Source organism: Lichenostomus cassidix, chromosome 3, assembly GCF_008360975.1.
Source record: "Lichenostomus cassidix isolate B80296 chromosome 3, HeHo_3.0, whole genome shotgun sequence".
Taxonomy (NCBI): domain Eukaryota; kingdom Metazoa; phylum Chordata; class Aves; order Passeriformes; family Meliphagidae; genus Lichenostomus; species Lichenostomus cassidix.
Genome location: NC_139483.1, coordinates 58,895,246 through 58,920,079, shown reverse-complemented (window position 1 = coordinate 58,920,079; position 24,834 = coordinate 58,895,246). Strand labels below are relative to the sequence as shown.

General features: G+C 36.7%; 1 protein-coding gene across 7 annotated transcripts in view; it reads left to right on the top strand.

Moving 5' to 3' along the window:
* Positions 1-24,834, top strand: part of LAMA2 (laminin subunit alpha 2) — a 342,287-nt gene that overhangs the window by 95,916 nt on the left and 221,537 nt on the right. For all 7 annotated transcript variants that reach the window (XM_085055980.1, XM_085055978.1, XM_085055977.1 and 4 more), the window contains exon 4: positions 5,675-5,917. In XM_085055980.1, coding sequence (XP_084912106.1) covers positions 5,675-5,917 — 243 coding nt within the window. The remainder of the gene's footprint in view (positions 1-5,674; positions 5,918-24,834) is intronic.

The following is a 24,834-nucleotide window of genomic DNA, read 5'->3' as shown; positions in this document are numbered from 1 at the left end:
CTCTCTTAGCTGATATTAGTGGAATCCTGCAAAGCATATTTTTTTATCCACCCATGCCAACATTTTCAATTACAGAGTTTCTAACTGTGAGCAGGATATTTGAAACCATGGCCACTGTTTCTCAGGACAGGGATAGAAAATACATACTAGATGGTCATTTGAGGAATTTGGAAAGCCATTCCATTTCAAAATAAGGCTTTTTCTCTGAGCTGGATGTGAGATTAAAATGAGAAGGTTATTTGTTCTTAAATAGCCAATTGTATAAAAATTCTTGCATCAAAACTGTCTACTCTCTTTGAAACATAATAGACCCAAACAATAATCTGTAGCTGTATCTGTGAATTGAAATATTACTGATCACATAGATTGGCCTCTGAGAACACAAGGAGGTGTTTCTGGAAACTCATACAATCTCTGCTTCAATTAATGAGTAGTTGGATTTGATCTGTTTCATGTCTTAAAACTTTAGGAGAGGCTAATCCAAAATGAAAACCAGTGCAGTTGTGGCATTTAAGATGCATTATGTCTTGCATATATAACAGTTGTTTTTATATTGAGTATCAAGATAAAAGTTAATGATTGAGGAACACTTTTACATTGAGAATCTATTTATATCTGTGATTTCTGATTGTTGATAACCTGAGGTGTTAGAAGTTCAGGCTCCTATTTCTGTCTTCATATTCAGACTGTAGCAAGGCAGAGCTTATACTCCTGAGAGTAAAACACACACATGGCTGCCCAGAGCAACATAAATAGACCACAATGCCCTGTGAGCAAGCACATGAACACAAACACAGCACAGCCTCTTCTTCCTCTCCAGCTGATCAGGATTAAGGTCTTCTAGGGGCATACACATCTATGGATGCATCCACGGCATGTAATGCTTCAGTATCTAGACTTAGATGATCTTGGAGATTTGCACCCCACTCCAGCTGCTGGTGTTTAGGCCTCTTCTACTTTCTGGCTAGTTGAGCTTGAAGTTAACTCTTATTCACACATACCCACTAGAAAGAGAGAGCATGCCTAAATGGAAGATATTTAGAAACAGGATTTAATGAGAAAACCGGACAGACTTCAGCAATTGAGGTCAGGATTAACATGCTGACCAGCTAGCTAGTTGCAGGCAACAGGTTCCTTTCATCTCTTTTTCCCTCTGTCTTACACTTGTTCCTCACTGATCCACCTGGATCCTTCCCTTTCTCTACCTCTATTCCCTCCACTAAATGTTCCATTATGAATCTCATCAATTTATACAATCTGCTTAACACATCTCATAATAAATTCTGCACAGCCTTTCCCTGGCTTCTCTTAATGAGGGGGACACCCTTGTAGCCAATAACCCCTTTAGCCTCAAGGTGTTCTGAGATAGCCTTGACTAATCTGGGTGGATCTCACAGTGGGAAAAGAAGTGTCTGCAGTGCTTTTTCTACCCCTACCAGCACTTTCAAATGACTGGTTAAATAAATCTGTGTCACGGTTAAGGTCATATGGTTTGACAGTATTTGTGCCAGCCTGTAAGGGAACAAGTCCTTGCCCAAGTTCTGCACTCTTCTCAATGAAAGAGTATCATGTTTACTTGGCCACTGAACTACAATAATAATCAGCAACATAACTACGGTAAATAAGTAGATATGGAGTTTACACCAGAGTGTTGATGGAAGCCTCCATTAGAGCTAATAAATTTTTCTGTTGAGAAAATGAAATGGAAATACTTCTGTAGAATTGTGTGGTACCTTATTTTTTCTCGGATGATATTCTGATTTACATGAGCGCTTTCTAACCGAAGGATTTATTTTTTAAATAGAAGCGCAAGTGGGAGCTGGACACAATGAGATTTCCTGCTTCAGTAGCTAACCCGATGTAGATTAATGATTCACTTCAGCTCTATCTGAATAATATTAGTGTAGCAAATTACCCTGTATAGTAGGATGCACTTTTCTATGTCTTATGAGGCATTCACAAGATACAGTGCTATAACTTACAGAAGTGTTCCTACAATATGTGCTTCATAGTTCTCACTGCTGAGACAATTACCAGTGAAAATGAGACCCAAGACTCATTTTGTTTCTCATCTTGAGGATTATGTTGCCTATAATTTGGGAAAGGTTTAAGGGACTATTTAGATTATTTCCCTCCCACTCCTATAATTATACTGCTATGGTCACATGAGCAGAACAAGTAGAAAAAAGCACCAGCTGTGCTTTGGCAGCTGTGTTAATGGTCTTTTTCATGCTACTAGGCAGCTTGGTATTGCTACATTTTCACATTTGTATAAGCAAACTTTGGTCTCTAAGTTACGTTGTATTGGACTTGTATAAATCTAGATGTGCTCTAAGATCATGCAGTTACTCTGTCACTTGACATGTGTTGGTTTATTGATGCTATCTGTAAAGTTAACCAGGTGTGTTCCATTGATTACCCAACAGAAGCTCACTCTTACAATGTACTGGGAAGGTTGGCTTTAGAATAATGAACAATGTCACTTTTTTGATTGTGGAAAGAAATGCATCAAAATTCAGTGGTACATGAGACTTTATTAGTCTTCTCATGTCTCTAAGTTCTTGCTGGTTTTGTATTTGCTAAACACAATAAAAGAAGAGTTATTCTTATACCTGGAGAAGGACAGTTTTCAGCTGATTGGAAAGTCAGTGTTGTTTCCACTACATCTGTTTGCTTTGAGAATAACCATACAGCTGCCATTAATTTTAGCCTTTTTGGTGTAATTGCCAACTTGCCGAGAAAGCACAGTAAAACATGAAGTGCACATGTTTGTTCTCTGCATTGTAGCACTGTGGTGAGCTGGTAGTGCCTGGTGTAGCTGATTGAGCTGGAATTGAGTGTGTGTTTCTGCTCAATTCATGCTACAGCTCTACATGTCCAGCTGTCCCCCCAAAGGAAAGGTATTCATAAGAGGCACATATTAGCACCTTGTACTGTCTTCAGCCTAGCCTTAGAAAGATCAGGAATAATATCAACCAGGCCCGTTTTTGATGCATGTGCTTGTTCATCTTCCTTTGTCTGCAGTTAGCATTAACAGTCTACCAATATTTAAAAGGACTCGTCCTTAGTTCCAGCTCTGTTTCCCTATCTAGGAGACAATTTTGTTTTATACAATATAATCTTGCGGTTCCACTTGTTAGAGTAGAGACTTGGTAGAGAAAAGAGAATGTTTGTTATGTTAGTGGGTTGCAGATAGCTTGGTGCTGTTGCAGAAGTTGAATTCAACTGAATCAGAAGCTGATCAGGTTGAAAACTGTAGCTGAATAGTAGTTAAAATCAGCTCTTCATGTGTATTCTTTTATTTACATTAGGAAGCTTTTGTTCTTGTCATATTTAGATTAAGAGAAATTATATCCACTCCAGTGTGATGTGCAATATGCTGTTTACTCTCCACTTCTTTTATTTATTGTTTCTGTTTCATTTACAGAGCATGCTAAAAATAATGAAAGCCAAAGGTATATAATAAATTGCAGTCAATCACTGCAGTATCTGAAGGCAAGAAACAAGATTTCAAACAAATACTCAGCAAAATGTGCAGGAAATGTTATTGGAAGTCACTGTAGAAAGTTTCACTCTCCTATACAGCATAGTATTTCAAAGTAAGCAAACAGGAAAAGACATCCTGTTGATTACACCTCTTGGCCCCGCAGAGCCAATGCATCCAAGATGTTTGCAGGGCTAAAAGTGTTTTTTTGGCAGTTTTAACAACGAATCTTTCATGAAGTTTTGAAAATTTATGACTTCTAAAAAGGAAACTATACACACCCACACCCACACCCTGTGATTATGAATTTATTGTGAGATATGTCCTAAACCACAGATCTTCCATGGTAGAAGTCCTAGCAATGTGTTTAACCTCAGTTGTTATCCATCCAACATATAAGGAACAGTCTTATTATGAGAACTTGAGGCAAATCGCTTATGTAAAATGAATAAAAAGTATTTAAAAGTACTCTGAAATGAAATCTCTATTCTGTATTTCTTATGTTTCAAAGAGCTTAACCAGGGGAGGCAGGGGGATGACGACATGAGACAGGTTGGAGAGGTTTGTTAATGTTTTGTTTGTCTCTGTTCATTGTAAAGAGTATTAGTGACACTGATCCAGGATAGTTAAAACTTTAATTGTTTGAGGCCACAGTGGCATATAGCTGTAAATGAGTTTGAAAGAGAAAAGGGGATTTGTGAAACAAGACAAGTGATTGTATGATTCCTGTTGAAATAATGGAATGAAACACAGGTTTTTTCATTCTCTGGAGTGTTTATTTTATGCTATTGAAGAAAAATATTGAAATAATCCTCCATGAATGTACAGTTACAGACATGTTCTTCAGGCTGAAATAAATACAGTCTCACCCACTTCATATTCCACTGAAAAACTTCGGCTGTTAGTAATTTATTTTCCTGACTGAAGCTTTTGTGCATCTTGCACATTCTCAACATCTGCACAGAAGGCAGGAATGATAACTGGAGATAAACATTCTCTTTGTCTCCACCATCAAGTGTTCGGGAATACTTGCAGTACTCTGCCACTTAACACATTTTCTATTTTACAGTAATACTGGTGGTTAACAGAACCCAGTTTGAAACTTCTTACTGCTTCTTTCATTGTTTACTGTTGGATATTCTTTCAGTAGCTTTACCGATTGTCTAAGCATTCACAAGAGATTTTGTGTGGACTAAGTCTGAATCTTGCATCTTCTTTGCAGAGACTATCCGATACTGAAAGCACGAGGTATTAAATCAACACTGCTGTGATATCCTCTGGCATCCTCATGTGCAGACTCACAACACTGCATTTTTAAAATATTAACTTGCTGCATGTTCTGCTATTGAAATAGAAATAGCTGCTTCTTTTCCTTGGCTTCAGTTCTACCTCTGTAGCATATATATAGCTGTCGGTAGTTTAAAAAGCAAATCAAACCAGACCTGCATCACTAATGTGTGTCACTCTGCAATTGTAAATGTATTTGTGGTTTGCATTCCAGCAAGCGTGTACACAGAAATAAACCTTGATAAATCAATTTAATAGGCAGGTAAAATGGACTATAATGAGCATTGATTATATGCTTACATTCTGTTTGTAGTGATATTTGATGTGTCTCTGTCCTATAAAGCTTCTTCATGGTCACAGTGCTGAGCTGTGTGATTGAAACAAAAATGTTTTATAGAATGTTTTATAGAATGATTTCAGCATGGTGTGATTACCTTTCAATAGCTTAAAACTATGTTTTTCTTTAACAGAGATAGAGATGTAAGAGTTTGGCAACTCTTAAACATTGTGGAAAGTGTGTGTCTGTAAATAAGCATAAAGAAACAATCCCACTCCTACAAATTGAAAATACTTGAAAACAAACTTTGCAAACATTTGGCTGAAATGGCAGCTTAGCAATTACCTACTAAGCTATGTGAAGCTTAGAGTGCTTTGTAATTCTATTTGCAAAGTCTCTGTTGGCCTAATGCAACTAGGTTTGTTTTTTCAGAAATGTTAATGGAGAATTTATTTCTGTAGTTTTAGAATTTCAGTGTAATCTGAGGCCATATTGATTTTCTAGGGGAAAAAAGCCCAGTCAAGCATGATCATGTTTACTGTTCTTAGTTTGGTAGCTGTTAAGAAATCAGAATGAATTTGTAATTATACATCTACATGTATTTTAACAATTCTTCTATTTTTCAGGTTTTCCAGATTGCGTATGTTATTGTGAAAGCAGCTAACTCCCCTCGCCCTGGGAACTGGATATTAGAGCGTTCTCTGGATGGTGTGGACTATCAACCGTGGCAGTATTATGCTATCACAGACAGCGAGTGCCTGACACGCTACAACATTCATCCCCGGCCTGGAACCCCATCCTACATAAAAGATGATGAAGTCATATGCACTTCTTATTATTCCAAAATCCATCCTCTGGAAAATGGAGAGGTAAGAGGTGGTCCATATGTAACCAGGCAGAAAAAACCCCTTTGGTTAATTGGCAAATCTGCCCTCAGTAGACAGAGTGTTTTGGTACAATGGAAAAATGGGGAGAGAATCTATTTGCAAATTTGAAAAAGTCATCTTACATGGTCCTATATAAATGCATACAAGGTTCACTCTAATAAAAATATTCTACAAAATAAACAAAGAGATAAAAGAGTTTATTAGGTAGGCACTAGTACTGTCAGATGACTTTGTGTGCTTGAAATATGTTCCCATGTCACATGTGGGCAAAGGTGAGAACACTTGGAAAAATCATGGACCCAGTGAAGTCATTAAAACACTTCTTTTAGAAGCATTTTCCATCTCTGTCTATTAGGGAGGATGTCAAATGGTAATGATTTTTGTCAAATTTTAATTTTATGCCTTAAAAGCCGACCCTCTGCCCCTGTTTATGATATTCCTTCTTCTTTCAGAGGCCTCTACTATTCTAGCATAAGTCCAGGCACATGAATCATGGACCAGTCATTTGTTCTAACAGAGGGTATGGAAATGATATGGTGGATTTGGGAATGATAATCTGTGGTTGAAAGAGCAAGGCGTATGTAACCCCTGTAGCTGAAAAGGCAGCATTTTCAGTCACTTAAAATGAAGAGAGAAAGCCATGTGTACCACATTCCAACTGCATATTTTTTCAAAATATTTTTTCAACACTTGCTTTGCAAATGAAATTTTAGCCTGAATATTTATTGTTCTCTTATTTTTTTCTGTTCCACAATTTACTGCTTTATTTTCATATAAAGAGGTACAAAATTAATTTCTTCTGTTCCCCTAAATGCAAAGCAACATTCACATGAAAAATTGTTAATACAGGTATTTTTAAGCCCTGGATATAGATATGTATAGTTTGTTTATGTTCACAGAAAATTTCTAATGCCAGTTGCAAAAATTGAAAAATTCAGCTTTCAGTGACAATGTCCTGTTGATATCTACTTTAAAAAGATATAAGCTTGACTCTAACAGAATCTCAGATTATCAAGAGTTATCAGATGAGAAATCATTTTCATTTCTATGAAAAATAATTGCAAATATTTTGTATTTGTAGTTGTATCATTAGTGCTTGTATGATTTGCAGGGGTATTGTAAAATCTCGAAGGAGCAGATAAAATGATGTTAAAAGAAATAGCACATATACATGTGCTATACTTTTAAACTGGTTTCAACTGAGTACTTTTTGAGAGGTGAACAGGAGTTAGCAATTTATCACCTGCAAAGAAATTTTACAGTTTCTTTGGGAGAATATGTCTGCACTGTAAATATAATGCAAAAGTAATTACTTCAATAATTAAGTTAATTTACAGTGTTCCATTTATTTAGTTATCCAGTTCTTTCACAGACAGATACTGATTCCATTAGTCTGCTGTCCTCTTGGTTAAACCAGTGACTCTCTGTGTTCTTCACTGACTGAGCTAAAGTGCAAAGAACTTTATTCATCATGCTGGCACATTTCCATGATTAAAACATTGGCTTAATTCCTACTGAATTGAGTGGAACTTAATTCTGATCTTAAATGTGCAATTCATAATTTTAAGCTGGGCCTAATGTCCTGTAATTGATGCTCTATCTTTAACCTAGTAAATGACTAGCATCTGATGAGTGGTTTGTTTAAACACAAAGATGACTTTGAAGGGAAGAATGCCCATTCCACTTGGCAAAGAGAAGTTGTTGGATACAGGCATACTCTATCAAAGGCATGTGATAAACCACCCTAAATTAATCTTACCTCACACAGGCAGTTATTAATCTGAGATGTGGCCATAATAGAAAGAGAACAGCTTGAAATGAAAAGCCTAAAGATTAACTGTTGGGGAAGATGAAATAGGAAAGCCTTATAGATATGATTACCTTGCAAAAGATGCTGAGAACATAGAAAGTATAAACAAAATTGAGATGAAGACAAGGTTTGAGTTGAAGAGTAACTAGGAAACAATGGTATGCCTACTGAAGGTAATCCTCCTTCTTGATAGAACAATGCCCTCTGCCTAGGCAGGTCCAAAGGTCAGAGCAGACCCTGCCTGCCTGGTAGAGATTCCAAAAAGCAGTTTTTTAAGGTTTAAGATATAACCCCATGTCGTAATGCGATGATTCTTATAGGTTGTATGTAAATGTTGTAGGGTCTGTAGCTTGTCTCAGATTGGTTAAAGAGAATTAGAGTATTCAACACAGAAGATGATTTATTGTATTGTAAATGGCAAATCGCTCTCTTTTTGCTCTCTCTTTTTGCCTCTCTCTCTCTCTCTTGGCTCTCTGGCCTGCTTTGAGCTGTGTCTTGCAGCCTAGCAGGCCTCTCACACCCATGCTCCTTCACAATAAACTCCCATGCTCTAAAACCCATCTTTAGAGATCTCTTGTTTCTATTTTATCCTCATAACCAAATCCCACAATTAACCTTTATAGTGACTGGAAGAGTATCATTCCACATGAGCTAATTATGTTACATTTTTAACAGTACTCTTCTCACAAGTAAACCACTAGTTTCATCTGTCTGAGTAGCTAAAGGCTGCATTATGAACTATGTAGCATTTACAGAGAATTAACCCAGGTTAATTCTTTTTCACATTTTGTCAAACACACAACATGAAAAATAACATTTTTACCAATATCGTATTTCCTTGCAATTGTGTTGCCGGTGGTATTTGGCTCCTGGTCTTTCAGTGGAACTGCATCTGCATATAATTTATTTTTGTTCCAGGAGAGCAATTTTGTTCTGTGAATCAGATATTGCAGTCATCTTGTAAGACTGACAGAGATATGAAAAGTACATAAAGTGCCTTTGCTTCAAACCCCACGAGTTATTTAGGCACACTCTTCTCATGTACGCACAGGAAACCTGATCAAGTGCACAAGAAACATGGTTGGCAAGCCAAGGCCAAATTGGCAAGCCAATGTCAAGTGTACATCTACAGTACTGTCTGAAGTTAAAACTTGTTGTCTTAGAAAAAACAGAATATGTTCTCCTTGTATATAATTTCAATTAACATTTTAGTCAATGACTTGGTTCTTTAGCATATTTCCAGAAATGTTCATTCTAAGCCAAATATTTTTGTCATTTAATACTATTCCTGTTTGCACCAATAATATTATTTTGGGCACTCACAGAATTAGAAACAACAACAGCTAGAATAACAAAACCAACAAGACAACAACAAACAAACACCCCTTGTGATTTATCTTCAGATCTATGTAACAAGCACAAGTTTAAGTTCACGTGGTCAAATGTGAACAGGCAACCTGTAGACCAGGAATTATTTGCAAAAGATAATTTTATTGAATATTGTCATGAATTAATGGCAAATTGCATAATGACAGCTTCTGAACAAACAAAAGTGAGAAACTCTCAAAGAAGTTTCTCTAAAAGTGAAGGCTTGAATGCAGAAAGATTCCTGGCCTTCTGGTTTCCATACTAAGATCAGTGATAGCTAGAAAAACAGTGTGTCTCTATATCATACTGGCAAAGGTAGACTTTTAGCATAGGTGTTTCACAGACTCATGGAGTGGGTTACAATGGAAGGGACCACAGTGGGTCATCTGGTCCAACCTCCTTGCTTAAGCAGGGTCATCCCAGAGCACATGGCACAGGATTGTGTCCAGACAGTGCTTGAATATCTCCAGTGAGGGAGACTCTGCAACCTCTGTGGGCAGTTTGTTCCAGTGCATGATCACTGCACACTAAAGAAATTGTTCCTCGTGTTTAAGTAGAATCTCCTGTGCATCAGTTTTGTCCATTGCCTCTTGTCCTAATGCACAGCACCACTGAGTAGAGCCTGGTTTATCCTCTTGGCACCCCCCCTTCAGATAATTACATACATTGACAAGGTCCTCTCTCAGTCATCTCTTCCTGAGGCTGAGCAGGCCCAGCTCCTTCACCTGTCCTTGTAATACAGATGCTTCAGTCTCCAAATAAATATAAAGGCTAAAGCTTCAGAAAACACTATTTCAAAACAAAAACAGTGTTCCTCTGTCTCAGTGTCCCCATGCCAGAAAATAAGGGAGAGAGATTAGTTCAGTCATTAACTTTTACTGAACTAATGTTCTTGTTTTAATAGTAATTTTTTTTTTGTTTTTTACGCTGGCTAAGAAAGACCTGTTTATGTAAGAATTAATACCTGGGATGAGTCTGATATTTTCAGATAAAAAAGAATGCTTATTTCATTTTCATCTTAATTTAAGATGAAAACTTAACTTAAACACGAAATACAAGTGGCATTTCTTTGCTTCTTTGTTTCCTCAGATGATCTTTAGTTCAAGAACTAAAAGTTAGTGGGTTGCCATAGTGATTTTCACTTCATTTCCCTGACACAGGAGCCTCTAATGTTTACATCCAGTCTGCATCTTTTTTATTGAAATGTTTCTTCTTCTGCTAGACTACAATTTGTGTCACAGCCTCTTTGCATTGGTGACCAGAGGATTGTAAGGCTCTGAACATTAGCCTTCAATGTTGTAATTTTATTTTCTGTGAGAAGCTGAAAGATTTCTCTTAGCAAATGCTTGTTTGAACTAGCACATAGAATATTTGTATTTTGATACATGGGAATCTGCCCTCTCACTTGTTGTTTCAAAGCTGGTCTCTCTGAAAACTTCAGGTGCAACACATGATCACTATAACATGTTAGGAAAATGTGTATCTTTCCATAGAAAAATTACACATTTTACCTGGCCTATTATAGTTTCATAAAAAGTAAAATTGGAAAAAACATTCTTCAATCATACATTGATTTAGAGTGTTTCGTATGGGCTAGGAGAAAATAAATATTTAGGTTAAAAATTTGTTTTGTTGTGTCTTCAGTATCAAGTAATTCTTTGTGCAAGCAGATATTGAAAGTCCCATGCAATGAAGACAATGGAAGAAAAGCTTAACTAATCTGGTAGGAAAGCACTTCCTTTTACTATGAAGGCAAAAAGAGCCCCCCACCCTTCCCCCCAATATTCTGGGAAATGTTGAGTTTCTCTAAAGCAAGGCTTTCTGAAAGTAAAAAAAATGAAGTGGAAGGCTGTGAATTTAATTCCCAGCTTTTAAAATCTTAATTGGAATACCCAGTTGACTGACTCCCTGGTCTGTCATCACATAGAGGTGTTCTGTCAAAGATAGTTTAAAAAATTATAATGTTTGTTGGTGGTGTGGAAGGTACATAAACTTTCAAGGAAAAGAAGTTTTTCCCTCTTTGGGAAAGTCTTTCCTGCTCTTTGTGGGCAGAATATATCCTCAGAATGTGCTGTCTCAAAGGATATTTCTGCAGTTGGTTAGAAGTTTGGGTTATACAGTGACAGCAGAGAGGTAGAATTTCAGGATTCAGTAAATATTTTCTTGTACTGAGTAAGACAAACAGTCTCTGATTCTCCTGTGTGAGATGCCTTTCATATGTTTTTTTAGGTGCTGAGAATGTTCTACCTGGACATTTAAAGACAGAAAAATTGAAGGGTATTAGCCCTATCTGTGAAGGGAAGTAATCTGATTGTAGAAATGAAAATGACACCTAATTGCAGTATACCAAGTGGACCAAATTTCCAAAATGTGAAGCAGCCAATGTAACCGATGTGATAGCTGATACAATATTGGTAATGACTATTGGTCAGTTCTTAAGGAGGAAATATAGTTCCACATCTCCTAAATTCCTTTGCAAACTGCATGGTATTTCCATGTTCAAAGGTGAAAATTGGAGACTGCATGACTTTGCAAGAGGTGTCTGTGTGACTGATGGAGTTGAAGTTTCTCTGAGTCCTGATGCTAGCCTTTAACAAGAAAATTCTTCCTGTCTCCTCTATGGCTAAGGCTGAAGCAGAGCACTGACAGGGAGGGGAGTTGTGGTAAAATTAAGTAACCTATCTCCTTCCTGCTCTGCAATGAGTCTCTATCACTGCTATTTTAGTGGTGAGAATGAAACTGCATTGAAGGTCCTGCTTCAGTTCTAGTCCTTTAAATGCTTAATCTCGCTCCTGTCTTGTGATGGTAGCAATGTAAGTGGGAGGCAAAAAAAAAAAAAATAGTTTTTGTGGTAGTAAAGACTAGCATGTTCATTAGTCTCTATTTTCTTCAGTCAAGTGGAAATTCAAAATGTGTGCTAACAGTGTAATGAAAAATAAACAGAAACAAGTGCCTTGACAGTAATGTTTTTTTATTTTGTGCACTTGTTGCCATAGCACTTGAATGCTTGTACTGTGTCCCTTTTTAAATGCTTGTCTCAGTTCCCTTGGAACCTCCCCCAGTGTCCCAGTACTTTGCTGAGCTTGCCTCAAGACAGTGATGCCATAAACATTGAACTCTATTATTTCCCAATGTTAACAGGCTAGTTTTCTCTTCTTCATACCATAGTGCTTGTCCTTTTGGTGTGGTCTTGGTGGTTCACAGAGGAGGAAGGGAAGAAAAAGAGATTTAGAAATAGACTTTTAAGACTATTCTTTTCATGGCTAGATGTAGAATCTGAGAATGTCAATGCTAAGAGGACAGAGGGTTCAAATTTTGGAAGTACTCAAAATTCAAATGTATTGAGTTGCAGACTGAAAATTTTGCGTTGATTTTTTTTTTCTTATTTATTAATGATAAAAATTCTACACAGTTTCTAAAAAAATTGCATAAGAGTTTGTGGATTACAGTATTGATGCTGCCTTTATAGTTCCTATTTTTAGATTGATCCTCTTGGCTTCTAACATGTATCCAGTATCATGTCTTTATTGCAAAATACTTTTCTAAAGTCTGAACTCTTATTTCCCTTTGAGAAACAGTGAAAGGTTTTTCTCAAACAAATAAGATGTAGAAAAGGTGTCAATAGTAAAAAGTAATGCCAATATTATCTATGTTCTCAGGAGCAATTACCCTAGGCATTTCTCATGAGTCTGCTAAATTTCCATATATTTGACTTGCATTTCTGTACACTTCAGTAAGGTACTTGTGGTTATGGCATTTGTTGTCTTGTACCAGTATTCTGTTGCTATATTTTCATTGCAAAAAAAAAAAAAATGCATGACACAGAAAAAGTTTGTAACCATCTATTATTAATGGATGAAATTGTTCAGAAATTGTAAGTGGATTTTACTTCCAGCATCACAGTTTAGACAAAGACATTAGGCAGAGACTAATGAATGCAGTCTGACTCAGAAATTCCAAAATAGGAATCTGTGAACAGCTTTTTTCAGCATGACATCCGAAGAGGGAGAATAACAATAACTGTATGTAATTCAGATATTTTTTCCAAACAGTGAAAGGGAAATTTCTTTTTGATTGACATGAATTGTTCCATGTGATGTAAAATGAAAGCATTTTATTTGGTCATTTTTTTTTCAGTGCAAAGTCAATGAAAACCAATTTCATAAAATTGTGAATGGAGGACATGGGACAGTCTTTTGCCTAGAATGCAAAAAAAAACTTCAGCAAGTGGAGATCTTATTAGAACTCATTCCTTGTATCCAAGATGTTCTGCTTCCCAGGTTTTTAGCATTTTTTGAGTGAGGCTACTGTAACCGGGTGGCACAGCTTCATTTTCTAAGAAATAATGAATTAGATTTTTGCTGGACTGAAATCCAAGTGTCCCATCAGCTTAAGGTCTTTTTCATCCTTCTTTTCCATCTTACAATGCACAGTTCATTTTTTGTAGTGATTAGTAGTAGGGACAGCCAACAGGTCCCTTAGATAAATTGTGCTTAGTATTCAAGATCTTTCCACTCAAGTCAACAGTAACCTTTGGATCAAGTCTTCCATGAAGACTGTTAGTCTCCTTTTATTCAGTGTTGCACCACATCAGAGGTTGGACAGTCCCTGCTTATCACTCTTAGATTACTCATACTTTGTTCTCCCTGTTGGTTTTGGCTTTTAATTTTTTTGTTTCCCCTTCCATCCCCACTTTCTGGCTACAGCAACTTCAGGAAGACCTACGCTCAAGCCATGGTTTCAGATAACATATTTTTGTGTATGATTGGTCTCATTTAAATGATTGTGATAACTTCTGCTTGTGTGTCTTCTTTTTCAAGTGCTTTGCAAGGATATAACAGCTGAGAAGGTTACTTGTGTCTACCAAGAAGGGCTAGGATATTGATTTTCTTCAAGAATTTTGGCACATAAGCTTTCAGCTGTTCCAAAATTTCCACTTAGAACAACTTTGAAAGAAACAGTTTACAAAAAAATTAAATAAAACAGATTAGAGGTTTGGACAAAGATTTGGGTCTAGTTCATATTGTTACTTTTGGGATTTTGTCTTTTTTTTTTTTTTTTTTTAATTTGGCTTAGTACAACTAAACTTGAGTATCTGATCTGAAAAAAAAAAGCCTTTAACAAACGACTGCCAAATAAATGGATACATTTTACATATTCTGTTTACACAATGGTGTATTGCCTCACTGATATAGAATCACCATTTCCTGTTTTTTTAATAGACATTGAAAGATATGCGAAAGGAAAAGACAAAGTAAACATTTGACATATGTCCTCAGTATCATAGGAAAGTATTCAAAACATAGAATTTTGTTTAGGACAGTTTTAAATTATTTTATTATGCATGATGGTAATTGTCTTTGCAATAATTTATTCAAATCTTGTGCAACAAATCTTGCACGTCAGTAATTTCATAATTACATTATAGTAATATTCACTGCTAATTTTTGCCTAAGAAAAGGCAAACTTATGGTAATATTTTCAAGTTGATAGTTCATACTGAACTTGAGTTTCTGATATTTAATAGTACAGAAAAAAAGAATGGATATAAAATTTGTAATGTACATCTAAATTGTGGTGCCAAGGGGAAACAACTGTGGAAACTGGTGTATAAGTAGTATTGTGGTCTCCCATTATTGTGAAAACAAGAGATGGGATATTTGTTGGTACATCTGTGTGGGCCAAGTTGGAATGAAAGTTTCTTCTGTGCTGTTAGTCCACTTTTCTGTCTTGGCATATCTTCTTTCCCTGAGCAGAAACTCATGTTGTAATTTCTAACATTTCTTGGAAAAAAGAAAAACTGATTAATCATATGAATCATAATACTTAAAGAGTAATGAAGTTACAATAGGCAAAAATACACAGAGCAGTCTCTCAGCTGGATGTTGAAGAGTCAAATTGATTGGATTAGTTACATTTTTCTTTAGTGTCCATCATTTATTGACCACGGTGCTTACGGAAAAGAGATGTGTTACACATCTTTATATAGCTCTATGACAGATTTTCCAAATTGTAAAAGGAGGATTCATGCCTCTAAATGTAGTTTATAACTCAACATACTCTTTTAGCATTCCAAAGGGAAATGGTACACTTAAGAGTTGGTGTTCACTTGAAATGACCCACATATCTCTTGTTGGGTTTGGTAGCAGATTTTTGGACAGGAATAGATTTTGTTCTGACAGCAAAACAAGAGTTGTGGCTATTTGGTGAGGTATTTTCTTCCTCTGTTTGATTAGAGGAACTGAAAATCCCATGTGGGTGGCTTGATTGTTAAAAAACATTTTTTGTTTAAAGGCAGAATTTGTTGAAACCAGTGTGGACTATGTGAAGGAATACCTAAAATGTCATTGCAGCAGGGGCATATTCATATGTCAGTCTGAGACCAAATGTAGGTATGCTTTCATGTCAGTGTAAAGGAATGGTATGTAAAAGAAAATGAAAACCAAATGGCATAGTTTACCTGGAATTTTCAGTTTAAATGCTAAGTATCACAGAAATTCGATAGGGGGAAAGTTAGTCAATTAAACACTGTGGACCAATGGACAAATTACTTGAATTTAAAATTATTCAGAAATCAAATTGTTTGATTGAAGTCTAAAGTCTAGAACACATGAATAAAGACCACGTAGAGACAAGCTGGTTAAATAGATTGTCTCAGCAAAGAATTCTGACAAAAAGAATTGGTATATCATGCCTAAGGAAGAGTGGGAAAGTTACGACTGTAGTGCTACTTAATCAAGATGGTGAGACTAACAAAGGGGGCTGTGAAGCAAAAAATGAAGGCAAAAAACCCACTATAGGGAAAAAGGAAACTATTTTATCTTCTCATAGGCTGTGTAACTGTCACGAAGGCTGATTTTTGAGTCCCCTTAAATGTTCTTTCATGGAGCAGTCTAATGGGACAACTAGGAATATGAGATGCAACTCAAAATGTTGTGAGAAGAGTGCAAGGCAGGATAGCTCAAAATATTGTTATTTGAAGACTCTTTTATAAAATGGCAATAAAATTCTCACTATTTATTGTTAAGAAATTTTTGAAAGAGAGTGAAAAAGATAAAGCAATTTCTGAGGGTGGAAATGTATTTTTATATGTTTTCTTTTTAAATATGTAGGTGTTTATACATGCTATTTACAAAAATGGAATGGATTTTAGAGTATCCAAAAAGCAACATAAAATACCTGAGTACATAATAGGCATTAGAAACTGAAAGACATCACATAAAAGCAAGGAATAGAGGAATTTTGAAAATTAATGTAAAATCACAGTAAGGCAAAAGAAGAGTCAAGAACCAAACTGCTTCCCTTCCCTACCAAAAGAAAAAAAAAACTGTGGTGAAGGCCTAAAAAATCCTAAGAGAAGCTTTTTCAAGCATATCAGAATAATAAAGCTGATGGGCAATCGAGTCATAATGGGAGTGCCAAGGACAGCAAGTCCATAGGAGGTTAATTCTGTGGCTTGAGCTTCCCACTTTTCTTTGTTGGAGAAGTTGGATGATCTTCTGAAGGAAGAACAGTTCTAAAAAAACAGTTTAAAGGCCTTGTCAGATCTGTTCCTCAGGTTTTATTGCTGATCAAGTTGTCATATGGTAGGGAATATCCCTGTGGTCAGTTGGGGTCAGCTGTCCCAGCTGTGTCCCCTCCTGACCCCTTAAGCACCCCCATGCTCCTCACCGAGGGAGGCAGGGTGAGAAGCTAAAAAGGCCTTGATGCTGTGCAGGCGCTGCTCAGCAGTAGCTGGAATATCTCAGTGTTATCAACTCTGTTTTCATCACACATCCAAAGCACAGCACCGCACAAGATACTGTGAAGAAAATTAACTCTGTCCCAGCCAAAACCAGCACATCAGTTGACTATATCAGTCATACTATTTTATATCATATATCACAAATGAAATCTGAAAAATTCAAGCAATTGAGAGTTTGAAAAAACTCTGCCAAGTGTAGTTTTTGTCATTAAAGCAAGCACTTCTATTTTTGTAACTTTCCAACGATCAATCATGATGGGAGCAAAGAACAAAAAGTACATTTCATGCACATAATTATTTAATCCTCTGTGTTTTACAGAAGATTCCTTATGCCATTCCTGGCCTGGACTGTTCATTTTGTGCTACTTAGGAATGGATTTTTCCCTCCCCTGACTTTTCTTCTAGTAGCTGCTGCAAAATATGTCCCAACTCTAAACAGGTCAGGTTCACAGCTGGGGAGGTATCAAAGTTTGTTGTATTCCACAGCTGAATGTCCTGTTTTATTCTTTCTTTTATAAATGGTTTTAAAGGAATGAATGCTTACCATTCACAGGGATCCCATCTGGTTTTCAAAAGCATTCATCAGTTCATGTTCCAAATGACATGACACAGGTTTTGCTAGAACTTAAACTCCAAAACTATAGAGTAATTATAATGGACTTTTCCACACATGGATTTCCACCACAAAAAATCCCAAAAAAAGTTTTGATAAAATTGCTTCAGTCCAAAATTCTTCAGAGTTGTGGTTCAAAACAAGAATGTTGCATCAATGTAAAGCATATTACCACAATTTATTTAATGATAATATTCAGGAGCAGATGTACTTGTTTACTGTTTGGACAGCTTAAATCCTCACATTCTCCCTCTTTTACATCAGCAGTTGTTTTTGGCAGCTGTTTGCAACTGCTTACAGCTGTTTAATGTTCCTGTGGATTTTCTTTCTACTGGTCACAATTCTGTACTGCCAGTAATTTGTCTGTTATTCCATGGCAGACTCCACAGTGCATCTCATTCAAGAAAAAAAATCTATAGTGGGAAGTGCCATGAGTTTTTAGGATAATCATATAATGAATAAGGGAAATAAAAAAATCTTGGTAGGGAAGTGGCTGGGTGTTGTTTGGGTGATTTTTTTTGTAATCTTTTCTGGTTTGGCATACTTATAAGCCTTTTAGTTAAATCTGAGGATCAGAATAATTTTTTTACAATGTGCAAGAAAACATAACCTTCCTTTTTTTTTTGTTATTTATTCAAAATTACTTGTCTCATTCATGGTCATTGTCCAAAAAGAGGTGTACTACTTTGAAAAGTAGTAAAGAAAAAATATACTTTTCAGGTAATGTCATTTCGCTTCAGTGCTATCTTTAAAAATAGTGTAATTCGGATTTTAATGTTGTGCTTTTTTAATAACTTTGAAGAATGTGTTTAACTGGCTGCTAAATTTAATCCTTTAAGCAGAGAGACGGTCATGTTTAACCCAGTAATGCCAAGGTATTTCACCACTGCTTGACCAGAACTCAGACTAACATGATTCTCGTGACTGCTTTGTAGCTAGAGTTGCCATTGGCATCAGCACAAAATACCTTCTTGCTGTTTTAAGAGATGGAGTCTCACTTCTAAGTACACTTAGAAGAGCCAGTGGAACACAAACCATCATGGTTGTGTTAAAGTACAGTATTCCAGGCCTTGTATCTTGTCTGAGTCCATTATAGATTGTGGTAGACATAACCGTTGCTGAAATGACAGCCCAGTACAATGTTTCCACCTCTGTAAGACAGTTACAAAAAGAAAATAAAAACTTGAAATTACAAATACACTTTCAAGGTAATCAAATTTCTTATTACTCTGTGATTTATTAATAATTATTGCCCTGACAATGAGCAGTCTGTTTACAAGTATGCAGGGTGATGTCTTTGACAAATTGTTTCTTGTCCAAAAATGACAAGCATTAGAATTACAGGAGCCATAAAAAAGCAGTGGCTTGAATAGGCAAGTTAAGTTTAGAGTGAAATTGGAAAGAGAAAAATGACAAATGCAAGTTAATCAAAACTGAAGAGATGAAGCCCTCTTTAGCTTGAGCTGTAGGGTATAGTTGTCAATGACACAATAGTATTTGCTAAACAGTTTGTTAAACTGACATTTGCCTGTATTCTTAGGGGGAATGAATTAGTTGAGATAAAATTTGACATGCATAGCCCTTGACATTTTAATGCAAGTTTAAGCACTGCATTTCAAGCAGCTCTTGTACTCATTAGTGAGGCACAGAAGGGAGTTGTGCTTTCACTTACTAAACCACTAATTTATTAAGATAGTGAGATGTTTATTAGAAATATAGCAAAATTTGCCAAATATACAATTTCTCATATACAATTATTATAAATATGTATTTATGAAGAAAAATTGGATGCTGAGTTCTGGCATATGCTTCCATCTACTATTCTCGTTATGAAATCAACTCTAATGATAGATTTGGTCTTGCACTAAGACAACTCACAGAAATTTTGTCTTCAGGGATTAAATATAAGATACCAAGAGATTAATTAATCAGCAGTAATTTTCCATCTATTGCAAATGAGCTATTTGCAACATAATTAAAGCTGGTATTGGATAGGAGAATTATGAGAGATACTGAATCACCTGTTGAAAAATTTATTTTCAGCATTGTTCATCTTCATCTTGATGTGCTTGCATAACTTGAGAATGTAAATCATGGAGTACTTTGCCCATTAGATTATTTCAATGCTGACATTTTTGTCTTCTCCACTGCCGATGATCAACTTGCAAGACCTTTTGTGCAGGACAGAAACTTTTCTTTCCTGTATGCTGCTGTTTGAGATTAGATTTTAGTGAGAAACTGACCTTTCTTGACAATAGTTTACGGTCAGACCACTGCCTTATACAGAGCGCCAAGCTTGAAGCCCACAGTCTTGATATGGTGTACAAAATAAACTACTGAGTACTTCAGCAAAGTGAGTTCTTTACCACAACTAGCCAAAAATTATTGTAGGATTATGTTCCCACTCCATCCTTGTAACAAATTACACTAAGTAGCTTTCTTTTTTTATTAAAGAATTAAGTCTTCCAGTTTTTATCAGTGAAAATCGTACTGGTTAGTGATGCTGTTTGCTTGAAAAGAAAGTGAGCATAAAAACTCTGTGCCACACAGCTGGGGTTTTTTATATCCTAAAACAGCTTGAGATTGATTGCACTCAAATTGCTTGGCAAAGTAATGGGCTTCAAACACCAAAGCTCTAAGTAGAAAAATACACCACTTGGAGTCATGCATGGCTATTTTAAATTTGTATGAGAACATGGTACCTACTTAAAATTCTTTAAAAATTCGTAAGAAGTGTGTTAATTTTAAGTAACTCAGCAGTTGAGAATATGCGTTAATGCCAAGTGGCAGCATTTTTACTGCTGCTTTAAGTAAAACAACAGAGGCAGCTAATGTGATGCATGTTTGCATATCAGTTCATGCCAGAGACATGCACAGAAAGAGGGGAGGAAAGGGTGGTTTTATGTGCTCAGCTGGGGTGGTGAGGCACAGTTTGGGCACAGTCCTCAGCACTGGTTGGCACAACTGCCCCAGTAAGCAGAGCCCTCAGCTTAGGCTGAGTTCCAGAGCCAGGATGCAGATTTTAACCTCTGAGACTGCAGGAACTGTCTGGGACCTTGCTGAGGTTGAGGGAGAGAGTGTCCTTGCCTGCAGAATGTGTGATGTGTTTGGTTATTTGTGTCACCACATAAAGGACTGCAGGAGGATGCCAGTAGACATCCAGTAGACTGCACAGGATCAGAGGTGACAAGAAAGTGAGTAACTATGTTTTATCTGGGAATCTGCAGCCTGAAGCCACAACTGTGAGAAAAAAAAAAGAGGCAGGCAGAGTCTGTGCCTGTTGGTTCCTAAATGGAGACTCCCATAATGGTGAAGACTGCAAACTGGTGACTTCTGTCGCTGAGAAAGGGGCTCCTTCTTTCCCTGCAGATGGGCAGCTACGTAACTATTCAGTGCCTGGTGGCAGACAACAGGCTGGGAGCTCTGTTCAATGAGATGTGAGCCAGCTGTGCTGGCATAACCCAGTACCACTGGGAGGAAACTGAGTGAAAGTAGGGGTGTACACCAAGTGGAACATATGTCAGAAAGGTCCCCCTTGCAAGCAATGAAAGCCAAGAGTATCCTGGGCTGCATTAGTCAGACGTTCACCATCAGGTGATGAGAGCACACCTGAAGAGCGGACTCCAGTTCTGGGCTCCTCAGTACAGGAGAGACATGGACATGTTGGAGCAAGTCCAGGAAATGTGTGGGCAAATAATTAAAGACTTGGAGTGTTTGTCCTATATGTAGAGGCAGAGAATGCTGGGTTTGCTTAGCCTTGAGAAGTTTTGGGGAGATTTTATAAACATGTACATGGTATGTGGTGAGTGCAGGGTGATACTTTCCTCTGTTCTGAAGACATAGTACAAGTGAATTTTAAATGGGTCCTTGCTCATCAGGAGATGAGACTTCTCTAATGCCAAAAATGGCAAAAGGTTTCTTTGTTCTTCTTTGTTCTTATTTCTTCTCTTAAAAACTCACTTATCAGTGGTAGAAACCTAATGAAATGTGTTATGAAATTCTAGTCATATGGCTGGACAGTTTGATGGTCACCTGGCTGGAGCATATTGAAAGCCCTTTCAGGTGTCTTTGTTACAGAAGCAAAAAATGGATGTATCCAAGTACTGCCCAGTATCCATATCCAGAAGCCGAGAAAGGTTACCTTGATAATTAATACCAACATTTAAAGGTTGCTGGAAATATAGGCATGACAGAAACAAGAAGCTGTTTGGGGATGACTGAATGGCTTATAGAGGAGATTTAATATTTATTAATTTTATTTTATATAATTTTATTATATATATAAATGTAATATTTATTAATTCTATACATTTAATAATACAAGGAAGTTGGCAGAAATAAAATGGTGCATGAGATCTCTGTGAACTAAAATTCAGCACCTGAACTGGGACAGCATAGCTTTAATGTTTTATCAGCAGCTGCCCAAGGGTGTGGAACTGAGTGGGTCTTGCTGAAGGAAGGCTAAGAATATAATATCAACCTTTTACAACCCTTTGGCAGACTCTCTAGGTGTCACAATAAAATGTAGTACAAAAGAGTATTTCTCAAAAACCTGAATGTTTTCGTGCAGCAAGTAAAGGAATCCATGGTTTAGTCAAAAACAGAGCACAGATCCTGGTGTGATTAATTAACTCTTGAATAATTATGTAATTACACACACATGCATGCTACATTTTAGCATGATTCCAGAAATCATACAGTATGTTTAAAGCATAAACCAAGGAAAGATAACAGATAGCAAAATTAACTGGTGTTATTTGTGAATGGGCATCATATCTTTTCCTGCAAATGAGGCAAAGAGGTAAGAAAATAAGCTCCAGCAAATGAAATGTTAAACTGCAATAAAGATGTGAAAAAGATTCTGAGTGACTTGAGTTTAAATAAACCTTTTTTCAAGCACGTCAGATTCAAGAAGTCTGCCAGAGAATTGGTGGGCTGAGAGATGATCAAAGAGCATTCAAGAAAGATAAGGTCATCGCTGAAAAACTAAATTAATGATTTGAATCAGTTTTTTCTATAGAGACTGTCAGGAGGCTTTCTACACTGGAAACATTATTTACAGGAGAGGAGTTGGAGAAGCAGTTGCAAACTAGGTTGTTAACTGAAGAGATGCTGAAAAAAATGATAAATTGAATAGTGAAAAAGAACTCAAGGCTAAAATAGGTGAATTATAATAGTTATTGTTTAACTCCTCACTGTCAGATATTCTCAGTAACTGAGGAGTGTGAGGTGTCAAATGAAACCCCATTTGTTTAGTAACATTCCTTAGGCATCCAAGGAAACTACAGATCTGGAAACCTGATACCTGTGCAAAGCTAATTAGTAGTAAAGAAATGGAAGGAAGAATAGAGCTGGTAGAAAGATACATTACTTTGTTCCAATTTCAGAACTAGGAAGTATTAAGTGAGTTTAGTCTGAGGCAGGTCTAAAACAAGCAAAGGAAGGATCTCTTTCCCTATAGCACGTCAATGAGATGAGAAAGTCCTTATTAAGTGATGGGTGTAGATATTGAAAGGTGACCTGGGTTTAGGGTGGGACTGAGTTAATGGAAATCCTTTGAGGCTTACCAGATGTGTAGAAACTACCTCCAGTTCAGGAAAATCCCTGAGGAGGTATTCTGTATGCTTACCTTCATCTTACTGTTAGCATGCTGGTTTGGATGCTGTATGGGGCAGACTGCCAAGCTAGGTAGGTCTTTTGGTTCTGACATGGTCCAGAGATTCTAATGCACTTGAGATGTCCTTTGAATATATTTGCTAGTATCCCTGTTGTTCAGCATTCTTGCAGGCAATCTAAAAGATCAGAAAACTGTGTAATAGCAGCATTTGTTGGTAATGCAAAATTTAAGATAATTCGTTCTATTAGCAGCTTATGATACTACATGAAAAATACTATATGAAAATGAGTGTTGCTAAAAGCAAAGTAATATATGTAGGAAGAAAAAAGAATTATGTATGAATGCTGGTGGCTAGTTTTAGGCTAAATTCACTTCCGAGTAGAGAGCTTGTAACATTCTCCACAGATAAGTTGATTTATCATCATAATGAATTTTAAAAATTAAAAGATGCTGACTGCTCACAATTTTCTGAAATGAGAAATTAGAATACTGTCAAATAATTATGAGCTTGAGGTTTAAAAGGAAAAAGACAACTAATTGGCAAACAACCCCACCAGAGCTAGTTATTTTTGCTGGGTTTGTTTTTTTTAAGAAGCACATTTCCTCACACTGGGACACGTGTATGTAGTGATGAAAAGCATAATGGTTGAAAAAGTGAGTAGAGCTATTGTACAGGAAAGGGCAGTTGGTAGACATTAAACACCATGACTCAGATTCACACTGTAGCTCAGGAAGCCTTTAGACTGATTAGTCAGAGGAAGCGATGATATTGCGTTATAGGGATCCGTCTCTAAATCCTCTGTTTCTTACAGTCCTTCATAACCATTTTCTTCTGGCATCTGTTGGAGATCCCTAAAGATTCCATTTGTTGGAATATAACCCTGGACAAATTCCTCGTTAGGGAAAGTTTTCTGTGGTTGAAATCGGAATATCTTTTCTTTAGAATCCAAAATGATGGTTCCTTCAGTCTTGGAAAAGGTAAATAAAAGTTGTCTGTAAAACCTGAACAAAATTTGGCGTTGTTGCCAACATGGGGACTTGGATTATCCAAACTGTAGCGGCCCAGTGGGTGGATTAAAGAATTAATATTTTCCTGGAAGACTCAGCTTTGGATCTTTGCTTTGCTGTGGAACTGTGGAGTGGCTCATAATGCAATACATGCACAGCTGGTGCAGGCCATCAGTGCCATAGCTGCCTGTGTAGAAATGGGGCTAATCTTTACAGGGCTGTATGTGAAGTACTGTGGTAATCTTCTACGGCGTAGTGGTAGATGGATGGGGAGGATTGTGTTGACTGGAACAGTTTTCAGATCTGATTCAAAAATATTTGGAGGGGTAGGAGCCGTGTTAGTGCCTTGACTGCAAATGCGCTGTCCTGGGAACAGTGTCTTGCAAACAGGTGCAAGATGGTGGAGGGAGATGAAAAGAGTAAGTGTGCTCTGGAAAAACTCAGTGATGTCTCACTGGGAGAGTCACACTGACAATATTGCAAGTTTAATCCTATTTAAATGTCTTTAAATTAAGATTCTTACTTTTTTTTGTGATTAATGACAGATGTTCCTTAAGTATTCCTAATTTCTTCCTTATTCTCTTTTCAAGGAGTAGGAACAACTTGGTTGGACAGTTTTCAGGTTGATTCTAAATATTTCTAGGAAGAAATGAATGATTTCATTGCAGATGTTTATAGGAGGAGAAATGATTTAGAGTAATTAATTTTGCCACTGTAAAATTTTCACTTCAGATTCATT